Here is a 15,282-nt window from a genome sequence, read left to right on the forward strand (position 1 = left end):
TGAGAAATAAGTCCAGGAAGATGGGATTTGTGTAAAAAAGAAATGATGGCTATGGAGACTCGATGGAGGAGGGATGTCAGACAGGCTTGCGTTCAATTCTCTGCTCTGCTTTGTAAGCCCTCAGGGTGTGTTGTGTGTTTGCTTATCCATACGGACCTCCCAGGTAGGATTAAGAGCAATAAAGCATTTGAAAGCCCCATACACAGTCCCTGGCACACAGGAGATGCTCAATGAACGGCAGTTTCCATTCTGTTTCACAGAGGCTTCTCTGGCCTGCTCCTTCTCTAAACTTGTTCCTTACTTAGGAAACATTTAAAATTTAAATAATAATAATAAAACAAGAGAGAAGACTGGCTGTCACTGGGGCCTGTGCTGTCACCTCATCTCTTAATCACTGAGGCTCCCTGGAGGAACACGGTCCCATCTGTCCTCATTCTGAGAAGCCCTGGGAACAGGAACCAGGGGAACAAAGCCATAGTCTTCAAGACACCCTTACACACTAAACTAAAGGGGAAGGTTTTCTCCTCTTTTACTATCAAAGCCATAGTATAGCACAGTAGCCTCTGGTTAAACTTGTGAGTCCTAAGGCAGAACAAAGGCCCTGGGGTGAAGGTAAAGTTGGAAAAAAACAAAGAAAAAAAATTAATGGGCAACTTTCTACATAGGACGACAGACTTCAGGTGGTCCTGAGAGGTGATTAACTGTTTCTGATCCAACGTGGAGCTAGAGAGGAAGTGTTCTATTTTATAGCATCGGCTTCCAGCTCTACTGTTTCAACCTTTCCCCTTAATTTTTTCTTTCGGGACCATCATTATTTCTGGGAAGATTATAGAGTATTTTTAAGAAGCAGACTGTTTGTGAGGCAAAAAGGCAGCCAGCAGGTTGGCAGCAGCTTTGGAGCTTTGTCTAACTCTCACTAACTGGAGCTGGAGGAGACCCTTGGTGCTGTTTCTTCTGTTTCACGTAAGAACCTCACTGCCTTTCCCCCGAGAACTCCTCCCACATCCCCACTCTCCTCAGCACCTGGGAAAACTCTGCCTCTTAGGGCATCACTGTGCCCTCTGAGATACCCAAGTCTATTTATCAGGGAGCTCTTTTCATTGCCATCTAAAGATGGATGATATAAAGGTCACTTTTCCAGAACCGATAGCAGATCTCTTGCTACTGAGGCTGAAAGCTCACTTCTGTACACCTGAGTTCTCTATCCCTTTATTCAAACATTCCTGTTTGGCTTGGATTATTTTTATCTCCTGAGGAACCATGAGACCTCAGGCTAGTGGATATCAGAGATTCCTGACATGATCCTGGCTATTCCCAGGATCTGAGAGAGGGTTCTTGGCCCAGGAGTGTCTGCAGGTCAAGGGAGCAGTGCCTGAGGGCATCAGAGGCTGTATCTGCAAGGCAGGCAAGAAGGACCAAGGACTATTTAGGGGATAATAAAGGACCAGGAGGAGTTCTAAGACTCCCTCTGTGACAAGAAGGGACATGTCATGTTAGAATAAAAGGACGAAGAAAGAAGTGAAAAGCTGAAGATTAGCCTTAGAAATTAAACCTTGAAGTTCATGGTCCTGGGCCCTTTCCAGCCCTTCCTTAAATGACTAGGGGGTCTACCAGTAAGGAAGGGAATGACTAAAATTTGTATCTCACTGCAGCTGGAATTCCAGCGACCACTGCTCTCACATTTTCCCAAAGACCAGAAAACTGACTTGGGGGCAGGGCAGGATGATGATGGTATTCCAGTCACTTTCAGCAGGAATTAGGAAAATTCAGAAAGCTACAAAGTGCCCACAGGATTAACTTTTTTATAGTTTGAGGTACGGATTGTACTTAGACTTGATTTCTTTCAAATTGCAAATGTCAGTGCTCTGTGAAGGACAACCAAGTTCCAAATGGGGCAGACAAGGATTTCAGGGGCCTGGTAAAAGCCAGTGCATGACATGGACCGTCAACTTCCAGGACTGCAGAAAGGAGCTGGGATGAGAGGGACTTACGTTCATTTTCCTGCGACATCGAGAGAGGTTGAGGAGGAGAGACACTTTTAGCTCCCGGAAGGTTTTCAAGTCCTCACCAAACCCTTCTCTAGGGAATTTCTTCAGAGCGTACTGGTAGCGCTGGGCAGCTTCCTTTACCTTCCCTTTCTAGTGGGAGCACAAGATAGCAAAACACACCGTTGGTCTGCTGAGCAGCTGAGGAGGGTTGCTCCCATTCCCTTCCTCTCTCCGCAGTTACTACGAAGGGTTGGCCCTCCCGACACCAGCCCTGATGGTGAGAGCAGAAGAGTCCAGTCTTTTCTACTGGAAGCTCACCTGGCAGGCGAGGGGTGACGAAGGGGAGTCCCAAGATACAAGCCAGAGAAACAAAGTCTTGGCGTATGAAAGGCCTGGGACCCCAGCTTCCCACCTGGACTCCCAAGGAACTGACCTTGTTCATTTCAAAGGAGCTTTTTCTCGACCTGATCTCCCTAGGACACATAGCATTTCCTAGTCCCAATCACTCCGAAGTTATTACTACTTCTTTACATTTGTCTTATCTGGAAATTCTTTTTGTTCCACCTTGCCAGTCCTCTACAAGAGGCCATTCTCTTCCTCACAAGGGATGTGGGAGCTAAAGCAGTCTAGCTGTTGCTCCCCTAATCTCATGGCATAAAAGAATATCAAAGAGTCTTCCCCTGTTTTTCGAAAAGGCATGGGGTAGGGTGGTGGTAGAGAAGTGAAATTCAGAATTTGTGATTCCATCTGACTATGTCAGAGGGATTTTCCAAGATGAGGTAAATCTATGACCCACCTAGGGACCTGGTCACAGGGGCCTTGAACTTTTCTTACATTTTGCATCTGAAAATCTATAAGCTGAGCCCAGAATGATGCAGGAGGCATCTCACACTCCGTTAGCTGACCTTTATCCACTCCATTCCTTCTGTATAGCTGCAACTCCAACCAGGGATCCTGATCTTTTATTTTCTCTTTAGACCCTTTCACTGAGGACAGACTTGGGAGTCTTCCAAGGCAGAATTCTGGGTAGGAGCAGGAGTAGCTCTGCCTGTTTAGGAGGTAGGACTCCTTGTCTTAGGATGCCAGAAGTTACGTTATAAACAGGGCTGAGATTCTTGACAGCAATGCCATTCTCAAGTCCATAAACATGACACCTAGAGAGGCCCTTCTTTGAAGTCATGTAGAATCATGGTTGGGTCAGAACTCAAGTTTCCTAGAAGCCTAAGAGTCCTAGATTACAATAACTCTCACTCAAAGGGTCTTCGGGAAATACAACTCTACTCCCAGGAGCTCTGTATACTCCTTACACAGGGTGGAAGTAACGTGCATCACAATCATTTCCTCATCTTTGGGCCTGGGCATGTCTCAGTGACACCCGCTGCCAAAAGCTGGGCTGGATTTGTATTTACTTTAGGAGAAGAAGATTCAGCTAATCTTAACACAATGAGATAACTCTGACATGGAAAGTTCTTAAGGGACTTCCTGCAGCCCATGGGAGTTTGGTGTGTTAGGGTATGGAGCCTTCAGCTTGAACTGTGAGTACAAGAAGACTTCATACCTTTTTTGTTGTCATTCAGTGAATGACTTCAAGTAAATCTTATAACTGCTATTTGTCTTGGTTTCCTTTTCTTCCTCAGGGATGCTGATAAGCTATTATTACTACAGATTTTAAAATCTACATATATATTAAATATAAAACCTAAGATTGATGCCTCTTTCCCACAGACTGGAAATATCTGCACTATGTAACTTTTCTTTTACTTGTCCCATGGTTTCCAGGCTCCAATGAACAGATGCCATGTAGAATCTATGTATCTGCCTATTAGTGACCAGGTAAAACTAGGTCTTTAGGTTCATCAGCTGCAGGCATGTGCAGGCTACTCTTGCTCTCTTGTTGAGAAAGCAAAAACCTGGGATCCTCAGCTTATGAGCCCACCACTGAGGGACGGCACTGCCTCTAGAACCAAGGGTGAGACCTGCCGAGACTTTGGGAGATTCTACAAGTAGAGAACAGTCAGCGGCTGTCTGGAGGACACGGTTCCTTCCTCCCCTCACCTTATAAAACATGTCCCCCTCTTCCATCAGCTTGCTCAGCAGGATGATCATGATGTCTGGTTTGGAGGTGGCCATCGCCCATGTGGCTGGACCTGTAGTGTACAGGATGCATGATGGGTAAAAAACTCATACAATGTAAGGGTGGTAGGAAGCTGGGTGAAAAAAACACCCCTGGGGAATTTCTGCTGAGAGAACAACTTGCTCCACAACAATGGCCTCATCTTTTAGAACTGGGAGCGTCTTACTAACTCCCACTGCCAAGAAGCTGCGTTGGATTTGTATTCACCTTAAAATAAGAATGTTTGCACTGTCTGAGTTTGCACCATTGGAGGGCAGCAAAGCCTGCGTGTTGTATCTGGGCAGGCGATGGCTTAGTTTGGGGTTATTTTAAATAAGGAAATTGGGAGAAAGGGTTTACATTAAATGTCACCGTAAGATTTTAAAAATCCAAAAAGGGTAATTTATTTCAGAATCTGGGACTCAAAACCCCCAGCTGTTCAGTCTCAATTTTTAAATACGTTCTTTGCAGAAGGGAAACCATGAAAGACTCTAAAGGCTCCCTTAATTTGTAAGTACTGAATAGGCCTCCTGGGATTCATGCTGAACCAGGAGCACGGTTCCAACGTGAAACAAGCCAACATGACTGAGGACCACTTTACCCACAAAGAGAAAGAAAAGGTTAACTCGATTAGTTTACAGATGCCTGAATTATTTACCAACTAAGCTTTTCAGGGTTAGTTATCAAAAGTTCAAGTTATTCTCTACAACAGTCATTAAAAAAAATCTTCTTTTAAGGTGAAGTAAATTAAAAGATTAGAGGTGTAGGGAACTCATGCAGGCTAAATCAAAGAGGAGAAGGCAAAGCTGACCAAGCCATCAGACCACGCCTGATGCTGACAGCGGTGAAATATACCTCGTGGGCGACTCGGTAACGTCTGACAACCTTCAAAGAAAGGAGAAAACAAAAAGTTGTAGGAGAGGAAAAAAAAATGGATGAAGGTGAAAAAAAAAAAAAAAAAAAAAGAAGGAAAAAGCAGCAGTGAGAGGCAGGCAGCAAAAAAGCCAGCATATCAGCCAACCCTTGTCTACAGGTCTGAGGGATGGATGGGACAGCAGCCGCAGGGACTCGAGAGGCCAAAGCACATACAGAGCAAGGGAAAGCGAAGGCTGTGGCAGTGCAGGGATCCAGGATGCTCACAGGGCGGTGCTGCTACCGAGGCATCAGCGCCGAGATGTGCTTAAGGTCAGAGCAGCCTCCTGGCTGAGGCTACTCGCGGCACGGCAGATAGCCGTGTGACTTTGGACACAGGGTAGTGTAGACCACGGCTCAGATGGTGCTTTCTCTGGGCCAAGAGTCTTTCTGTTCACTCGGACAATAACTGGGCCAGGGCAGAGGGGAAACTATACACACTCACGCCACACACCCGGGGCAGCCAGACCACCGGACCAGTCTGGCCCCTGGGCACAGATGGCCAGCACCCTCTTCCTTTCTCCTACCTATCTTGGCTCCTTTCTTCAGAAGAGTGACAACAACAGAAGTGTTCCGGCACCCCACTGCCCTATCCAAAGGGCGCATTCCGCTGTAGTCAACGTGCTCGATCATGGCCCCGTGATCCACCAGGAACTGGACCTAGGACACGGATGAAGCAGCGCAGTTAACCCAGGTGTAACGGCTCACACTGCTCCACTCAGGGCTCTGGCTGCTGCCTGCCCTTTATTCAACTGCTGGCTTGAACCAGGCTGGACAGCCATGGTATTCCAGGCCAGACCTATGTTCCTGGTCTTTAATGGTGTTGTGAATGTTCCTGCCCTCCAGCAAGTATAGATCTGAGAACTTTATATCAGAAATCATCAACCCCAGATGACACTGTGGATAGAGGACCTTCCCTATTCTTACCACCCTGAGGCTTGGTTAAAGGCACTCACCACCTCAGCATCACCGTAGAAAGCCGCCAGGTCCAGTGGGGTGCGGCCATTCTTGTCAGCATGGTCTGTGGCAGCTCCATTATCCACCAGAGAACGTACTACCGAGAGATGACCCTTCAAACAAGCCCAGCTGAGGGCTGTCAATCCTTCTTTGTCCATTAGCGCGATGGAGGCACCTACAAGAGCAGGCATAACACAGGGCTGAGGAAACATGAGAAACGTGAAAGTTCACAGCAGGAGGGAAAGCTGGTATTCAAGGTGTACACTCGGCCAAAGCACAGCTTATGTTTCTGGTATGTGAGTTGTCTTTTGATAAAACTGTTAACAAAATTGCTCCCACAAGCTGTCAGTACAAGAGTCCAGTTCTTTGACAGGGCAGCCTATCCTGGGTTGTGCATAATCTCTCCCCAAGCTTACTGTCTATCCTTAAGTTTCATTACTCCTCTGTGAGAATCCTCGACTTTGGCCAAAATGGATGTGCTCACCACCCCTAGAATCTCCCACAAGTACTCCTGTATCCTCACTTCTGGTTACGTTGCTCCCACGTGTGGATACCTTTTTTCTCCCCATGACTTACCTCACTTCTACCTGTTCTCTAGGAACCATCTCAAACCTCCCTGTCTCCAAAACGCTTCTCCCATTCACTGTTACCTCATCTTGAACCTGCTTGACATATGTCACCTTATTCTGTTATTAATCTTTTTTTTTTATGTATCCCACTTATATGTAATAAATTCTCAGTGCATGTTTTCTGAACTCGGCAAAAATCTTCGATTTCTAATAGTATAAACTCCTTGAGAGGTTCTCATAAAATAAGGAGCTCAGAACATGTTTATCATTGACGATAGTACCAGGTCACCTTCTCCCTCCTTAGAATGGGAGGGAAACGGCCTCACGGGAAGAGACTGAGCCCAGGCCAGGAAGGAAATCGGGAGTTTAATTAAACTCGTCAGCCTTCAACAACCCCATCCCCACTCTTTTAGCCTATTTTATATTCTGCATCTTCTTCCCTTCAACATTTCTATTCTCACCTGTGAGGAGCAAGCACACTTGACGTACTGTTTTGTAATTAGTCTAAAATTCAATACACGTTTGGTTCTCAGCCTAGACTGTAAGCTCTTGGATGGCAAAGAGCCCGTCGTTCCCTTGCTAGTTTTGAAGAGTACCTAAGATGACTCTTTCCACACAGTTGGCATGACATGCTCACTAACTAAATCAGAGATCAACTTACTGCACACACAGTTCATTTTCCAGGCTGCCTCCTCAGCTGGACAGGATTCAGATGTCAGATCAAGCTCAGGACCTGCCACAGCCAGGCTCTGGGGCTACTCAGCAGTCATGTGGCCTATCACCTCTGTATCCCTAGAGGTCAGACAACCAGACTTTGGGGCTTCCCGTAACAGGACGAAGGGCTGGAAAGTACGATACTTCTAACCCTGAGGAGAGCCATCCACGTACTGGGTTATCTTTTCACAACAGTGTAGTTTGCAACTAAAACACTGACTCTAACATGGAACGAGTCTGAATATGGGACAGAATCTAAGGAGTTTTCTCAGATGCAACATCTATAAATTTCCTGGACAGAGCCTTCAGGGGTGGAAAAAGCAGGATAAGAAGGTTCTGGATGTATGTTACAGATAAATTGATTTTACAAAGATAAGGGAAGCTGGAATTTAAGAAATTAAAAGGAGATGCATATGAAAAAAACCCATGTATTCAATTTCCTCCGAAAATTCAATTTGAAGTCTTCCTCTTGTCTCTTTTCTTCTCCTGGCAGTTAATAGAATCACAGTTCTCCCAAACATCCATTTTAGAACTTTGGAGTTATCGTCAACTCATCTATCCTTACGTCCTGCATGTAATCAACCCTTATATCCAAAATCTTTTTTGCACTTGGCCCTCCTGTTCTATCCTAACAGCTACTGCACCTGGATTCGGCATTACCTCTCATCTACTCGATGACAATGGCTTCCTAATTGACCCCCAGGTCCACTATAATCCCTTCATCAACTCTACTATTCACACCACTGCCAAAGTGATTTTTTTTTTTTTAAAGCGCAACTCTGGCACTGATTCCCTTTTTAAAAATCTTGAAAGGCTCCATACTGCCTTCAGATAAGTCCAAACTCTTTTAATCTGCTCCTTTTCAATTTCTTTCCACATACATTTCCAATTTTATTTCCCAACAGTCCTCATGTATGTCACTGGACAACTTGCATATTTCCCCAAACCTGTTGTGTACTGTTTCTCCTCTCTGACCTTTCATTTACATTACGTCCTCTCCCTGAATATAGAACATTTTTCCCATTCAAATTTCAAAGTCTGTCCTGTTCTAACTCAAATACCTTTATCATCAGAGTACTTAGAATTCTCTGCTTTTTAAGGTAGTTCCTTATCTTTGTTTTATCCCCTCCTTGCCAGATTACAGACCCTTTGAAGACATGGATTGTAGTGTATTTATTTTAAAAAATCACTCAGTTCCTAGCATAGTGTTTTGCGGATAACATAGGCTAAATAAACTTGGGTAGGATTTGTTGATTGAGAGAAAGTCTCTGATTTAAGTGTGAAAGAATGAAACAGTACGAAGACTGGAGACCAGAATGCCTGCAGCGTAAAGGGAACAAATCTCTGGGATCTGTGTCTGATGCGCTTCTACGGGCTCACGGCAGACTGTGTGCAGTCATCTACAGCTTATCTGTGGTAAAGGGGTCCTGCCTTTTCCAGTAGGCTCAGGTTGTTCTGGGACATTTACTCCTGCCATGTTTTATCCTGAGAAGCTAGGCATATCTCCCTTGCTCCTCCAGCCCCCTCTTAGCAGAAGGATAGATACCATGAAACCTGGTTTGTTTGGTGGCTTGTATTGGGGAAGCAAGAACCACTCTGTACACCGGGAAAACAGTTCTCTGATTCTGACCCAGTTTTGTGAGTCTAAGGTTGTGGAAACAAATCTTTGCAGGAGAGAGCTAAAGATCCAGTAAGTCTCTGACTGAGTTGTAGTTTGAAATCTTAGAAGAAGAAACCTTGTCTTCTTCCTAAATCAACTACCCTTCAGCTGCTCCAGCCTGGGCATGATTTGCAGGAGCTTGTTTTTCTTGAAGTGTGTGCACTTGTGGATATTAATTATAGATGAAAAGATCCCGTTTACTCATAGGGGAGGCTTGCGGGAATGGAGTAAAAGCTGGCCACAGTCACACCACCTCCTGCTTGATGCAAATGCTCAAGCTCCACTAGATGGTACTGCAGAGTCACCAGTGACTGGAGCTTTTCTACTACAGAGGTTCCCCTGTCACTCACTACTGTTCTGTATAGATGACTGAGGTCAGAGCCATGGAAGGGAATGCTTTGGATAGTGTGACCACAGTCTCCTTTAATTTATTTCCCATTCACCAGGAATATGTGAATGTTGGTAAATGTCAAAAGGAATTTATTACAATAGGAGGGTAATAATACCCTGATTCCTCAAATAGGGTCCCATGGTCAACAATCATTTCAACTTCCATTTGCCTCCTTAGGATACAAGAAAAATATTAGTTGTGCAGGCTTACAAAAGAATTGATAAAGTCAAAATACGATCCCTGGAAGATGAACATTTATTGAGTGTACATTAAAAAAAAATCAAAGTTGGGAGATTAAAGAGCTTAGATTATGTAAATTTGATTAGGATACCAAAAACCCCTCAAGCCATAAAGAAACAGAGAACGTCAGAATTAGAAGGGTCCCACTGTATATGAGAAGAGAGGAGACGGACTTTCATTTTCTAACCAACTGGCTTAAGAATATCCATTCTCAACTCCTCTTGGAATCCATCCCTGGAAATTATGAGTTCCTTGGGTTGTTATGGGCACTGATCATCAAGCTCTGGCATCGTAGGACTGACCTTGAGCAAGGAGAAAGTCCACAGTTCCCAGGTGGCCTTCGGAAGCCGCCATCATCAGGGGAGTACGGCCCTGCTTGTCCGCCATGTTAACATCAGCTCCATGGGTGAGTAAAAGATCAACAATCTGCAGGTGCAGAGAAGCAGGGACCAATCAGCCAGGAAGCGCTGCTGAGCAGACACACGCACACCCTCCCCCACACTGTGAGAACTCCCCGCGAGTCACCTCTAAAGAAACTTCCCACTGCAAGAACCCCCTGCGTGGTCTAGTACCATGGGATTCCATCTCTGACTCTCTCAGGGACAGCCAAATGAGAAGAACTCAACTCTAAATGTCCGACTCAGCCACTCAGTAAAAAACAATTCAAGATAACAAAGGCCAAGATGTAGACTAAACAACCCCATGATGGAAGCGCCAACACCTATGTCAGTGCCATTTTACTGGCCTCCAGGGGTTGCAAACCTGCCTGCCGTGAATATTTACAACTGAACAGAATACAGTAAATACAAAATACAGCCTCTGATAACTCTTTAGCACTGTTTGGCTCCTAGGACTTATTTCCTACTTAAACATTTTCAAAGATTATAACCAATATACTTTTTTTTCCATCCTAAATATATAAATTAGCGTTTATCCAGAATCCAAACATCTGGAAAGATTGCATAACTAGAATTTACATATACCACATTTTCTTTTTGCAAGTCTGAGACACACCTGCTGTAAGTGGTTAGCAGGGATCTGTTGAGGTTTGAACCTTCCAGAGACCCTGGGGATGTTGTGAAGTGTGAGAAGGAGGTCACTGCACGACCAGGCCAAAAGTAGCTAGTCCTTCTATACGATACAGATCATCAGGAATGATCTGTATCGTATAGAAGGTATGAATGTTAATTTTCTGACATATTCTCAATTAACCAGAATATTAATAACAGAGGCCCAAGTCTTCAAACCCAGTGACTGCTGGATAACCCAAATTTTGTGATTTTTTTGCTTTCTGCTTCACAAGTTCCCACCCAGTACTCACCCCTGCCTGGGGCACTGGAAGTAGCTACCTGCTTACCTGCCAGTGGCCTTGGCGAACGGTGCTGAATAAGGGCACTGCCCCTCGGCGGTTTGGCTGGGCCACTGCTGCCCCCTGTTCCAGGAGCAGACGACACACCTCCAGTTTGCCCCTTCCGGCTGCAGCTGTCAGGGCTAAGGGCAGAGAGCACAGAGTGAGGACAGGGGGTCTTGCCTTCTCCAGCCCTCTAGGGTAAGCAGAGCAGCATACCTGTGTTTGATGAATGCGACTGTTACTTTACCTCCAAGAATGATGATTTTGGCTACTTTTGCCATGAAGGAAATTTTCAAAGAAAAATAAAAGGGCTTACATATATGGAGACAATTATAATAATTTTATTGAAAAAATCACCTTTGACCAAACTTACTTGGTTTCATGTTTCCTACCCAGACTGTCTTCTCTGCTTTTAATCCCTCTCTTTTTTGGTACCTCGTCCCAGCTACAAACCTTTTACTGGTATGTGCATGGGTAAGAATGCAGAGAGAAGGGTCTTTGCAGACTAAGGTCTTTTAGAGTTAGCTAGGAACCACCTCTGGCCAATTTCTACTCCTGGGCCCTTAAACTCAGAGAACCAGTCGGAAATTGCAGTCTTAATTTTGTTGATTTCTTAAATGACAGTTTCCTGGGTTGCTTTTAAGTGAGTATTTACAATAAAAATATATAAAAAAATGTAAAAAAAAAGAAAAAGAAAAAAGAAATTACAGTCTAAGAGCCTTGGGCCAGTTTTCATTCTTTTTTTTTTTTCATCAGTTGAGACAGAAGTTTCTAGTACATGCGTGACCATTTTCATAGGAGGGTCAAAACTGTTCAAGGTAATAGTCTTAAAGATGAGAGAAGTGTGACAAAGGCTCTTTTCTTCTGAATACAGGATAATGGAGTCACAGATAAAGAACAGCTATAGCGAGGATAAAGGACACACAGCAGGAAGAAACATAAACATTCTCCCTTCTGTGCTACTGTCCATTGTTTATGATCTCTGATACACTGGAGATTCTAAGAGTGCTTATTTCATCCTTTGAGTACTATTTCAATAGCAGTAAGAGGAATTTGTCGATATACTTCTTACTAAGTCTATATTTGAACAAATACGTATTTGTCTCTTAACCAGGGATCTCAAATGTGTACACTTAGTGTTTTAAATGGATGAGGGTAGGGAAGATGGTAAACACTGTTAGAAAATGGCAGGAGTTATGCTTTTAAAGAAAGAGTATGGAGACCTTTTTCCCCACACAGACTTGAAAAACGGATGTGGTAGTCAGCGGGTCCTTCCTTTATTGTGGCCACCTACTCCAATGACAAATCAGAGGAAGATAATACTTGGCAGGTGCAGATAATATTTCAGTTTGCAAATGTTGGTATCTAATCAGGGAAGCAATTGAAATTCAAATCAAATGGTCACTTGTGATTTTTTTCAATTAAGTGCAAATTATGGCATTTTGTCTTTGAGCTTGGCCAAATTTATCCACAACTGACTCATATGCAAAACTAAAACTACCTGTAATTTCCACTGAGATAAACCTTCAAAGTAATCTTTTCCTTCCTCAAGGATAGAAAGGGCTTATGAAGGAAAATGTGGCAATTTTAGAAGATCTTAAACTAGATGTATCTAGGCCTTGTCTTATGTGTATTTTTCATTTTATTTTTTGGAACTCTTAACATAGGCATTTCCGTCCTGTTCCTCACAGAAGGGCAGAGGCTTCATCCTATCTGAGGTGAGGGTCATTTCCAAGTCCCGAATGGATAAGTTACAAGTATTGATGGGTTTGATTGTTTACTTGACTGAGAAGTTTTGTCTCTTGTTCTTTAAATCAAAGTGATTTTCCCTCTTTTCCAAGTTCACATTTCTAATAGTTCAGGAAAAAAAAAAACAACTTTAGTTCTTGGGTCAGAACACAAGAGTAGCTTAAGAATTTGACTGGCAATCATCACATTGTATACATTAAACTTACACAATGTTGTATGTCAATTATATCTCAGTCAAGTTGGGGAAAAAGAAAGAACTTGACTGGGTTAGACACTTGTTAGGAACCATAAGAATCATCTCGTTGGTACATAAAACAAAGGGTTTGGAAAATTTCTAACTCTCCCAAGTTTAAAGTAGCTACCAGGGGGCAGGGTTGCAGCAAACCTCCCTTTCAATGTCTTGCGTATGGCGTGGGGTGTGTGTGTGTGTGTGCGCAAATACATTCTTTTTCACGCAAGAATTTATAGCACTCTGGAGAAAATACAGACAGTATTTCAGAATCAAGCCTCTCGTCAATGATGCTAGTTCACAGAACACAGATGAAAATTCACAAGCAGTGCCCATCCTGAAAGCTAAACTTATATACTGTCTGCTGTAACCTGGAGTCATGTTGCTGGGGGCTGGCCCATCTCAACCCACCGGACAACATGTTTATATGAGAGGGAATGTTCCATTCGGCCTTTTTCTTTGTTGTATCATCTCTGTTACTTAGGTTATGATGTAATTTGGCAGGAATCTCCAGCTGATATCTGGACATGGTCATTAACACAGCTGGCCAACTTCATCTCAGAACAACACAACTATGGAAAATTGGGTCTGTACTTTTCAAAATCCAAGAGCAAGGAGTTGCTTTGGCTGGATTTTATATAGGTCTTATCAAAAACCGTTAAAACTTTTTGAAAGAGAGACGATTAAGGCAAAGCCAGCTCTGTAAAACAACAAACTGATTCTTAGAGCAAATGTTAACAGTTTGGAGCCAAATCTCTTTTCCTAAGAGACCAGTAACAGAATTCGTTCCCTAGCGTGTCAGCATCTGATGAGATTATCTGAAATAAATGGCCCTTTTTCAAAGGGAAACAGCTAAGGAGTTTGAAGAGACAGACAGGATACAGCTCAGAGTTGAGGAAACAGCCAAAGTCGGCTTCGATGGGATGCTGATGCGAATAGAATGCAGAGAAGCAAATGGTTCTTTTATCTCTTCTCAACCTTGAAAGTGTACAGCACAAGACAGGTCATGGAAGACCGATGGGATGGAGGTGGGTGGGGAAGACATATACTGATCACTGCTATCCAAAACAACATTAATTAAACATTTATAGAGCTATTTGTCAGATACTGTCGGCTCTCAAGGAACTCAGGGTTGAATAAGGATAACAGACAAACAAATAACATTACTATATAGTGTGATAAGCACAACAGAGATAAGTCCATGGGGGTTGTCTGGAGGTGGCACAGAGGAAGAAGTGTCTGAGAAGGTCTCCAGGAAGAGATGACAATCTAAACCAGATGCTGAAAGAGAAATAGGAGACTTACAGGCAACGACAACAGAGAGGCATTCTAGGTACAGGGACAGCACGTATAAAGGCACTGAGGTGGGGAATGGCACGTTTACTCCTACTGGAGAAGACAGGCAATAGATGATGCTAGAGATCATGACACATCTTTTTATGCTACCTTTTTTTTTTTTTGGCCGCATCACACAGCATGTGGGATCCTAGTTCCCTGACCAGGGATCGAACCTGTGCCCCCTGCATCGGGAGCGTGGAGTCTTAACCACTGGACCACCAGGGAAGTCCTTTTTTATGCTACATTAATGTTACAGGTGGTCAATGAAGGGTGGTAAGCAGGAAAGTGACATGGACAGATTGTGGCTTAGAGAGATCACTTTGGCTGAAGTCTGGGAGATAAATCACAAAAGGGTGAGGCCAGAGACAAGAAGATCAGCTAGGAAGTAGTTGCAATAATCTAGGCAAAAGATGATGAAGGCATGAATTAATGGTATCTTGTTTATTTTCTGAATTTTCGCTACTTTTGGGCCATGTGGCTCAGGCTCTCCAGATTTGCTAGAAGCTTTTAATGCTGGTTCTGTTCTATAGCTGTAAGACAAAGGAGAGGAGGGATTGGTGAACAATCTTGTCACCTTAATTGCCTTTCTTCTGTGTTGGAACACAGATTTCTTTTTTTTTTTTTTTCTAAGATTTTTAGAAATTTCATGTAATTGGAACACAGATTTCTGTGTTCCATAAGAAATCTGTGAAAACCCTGCAGGATGGGAGGAGTCAGCCAGATGGTGAAAGCTCGATGTAGGAAGGTGCTCTTTGGAAGGACAAAAGGCCATAAAAGGAGGACGAAGACAACCAGGATATTCTAGTGACCTGCTTTTAGAAAATCTGATATGTAAAAATTACATCTCAATAAATATTTCACCATATGCTAAGATGTATTTCATTGATGCTAAGATGTACTTTCTTCCCTCCGCATTTTTAACATCTCAAAGTCAGGTTGCATCTTATAATCGATGTGATAATAAAGAACTGTGTCAGTTTTATAGGCAGAGGGTTTTTCTTTCTGGTTTTTTTTTTTTTTTGGCATGGCACATAAAATAATGGTTATATAGTTTCTTATAGTTACTGGTGT

At 43.5% G+C, this 15,282-nt stretch overlaps 1 protein-coding gene across 18 annotated transcripts in view; it reads right to left on the reverse strand.

The window, feature by feature from the left end:
* TANC2 (tetratricopeptide repeat, ankyrin repeat and coiled-coil containing 2) overlaps window positions 1-15,282 on the reverse strand; it is a gene marked incomplete at its 3' end in the record, with an annotated part of 361,692 nt that overhangs the window by 10,748 nt on the left and 335,662 nt on the right. For 13 of the 18 annotated variants that reach the window (XM_082443054.1, XM_082443053.1, XM_082443067.1 and 10 more), the window contains 7 exons: window positions 10,902-11,035; window positions 9,847-9,970; window positions 5,970-6,145; window positions 5,541-5,673; window positions 4,957-4,986; window positions 4,044-4,135; window positions 1,992-2,138 (listed from right to left, as the gene is read on the reverse strand). In XM_082443054.1, coding sequence (XP_082299180.1) covers window positions 1,992-2,138; window positions 4,044-4,135; window positions 4,957-4,986; window positions 5,541-5,673; window positions 5,970-6,145; window positions 9,847-9,970; window positions 10,902-11,035 — 836 coding nt within the window. The remainder of the gene's footprint in view (window positions 1-1,991; window positions 2,139-4,043; window positions 4,136-4,956; window positions 4,987-5,540; window positions 5,674-5,969; window positions 6,146-9,846; window positions 9,971-10,901; window positions 11,036-15,282) is intronic. The other 5 variants (XM_082443055.1, XM_082443051.1, XM_082443065.1 and 2 more) reach the window with 1 other exon arrangement.

Source organism: Balaenoptera physalus (assembly GCF_965194825.1).
Source record: "Balaenoptera physalus genome assembly, chromosome: 20".
Lineage (NCBI taxonomy): Eukaryota > Metazoa > Chordata > Mammalia > Artiodactyla > Balaenopteridae > Balaenoptera > Balaenoptera physalus.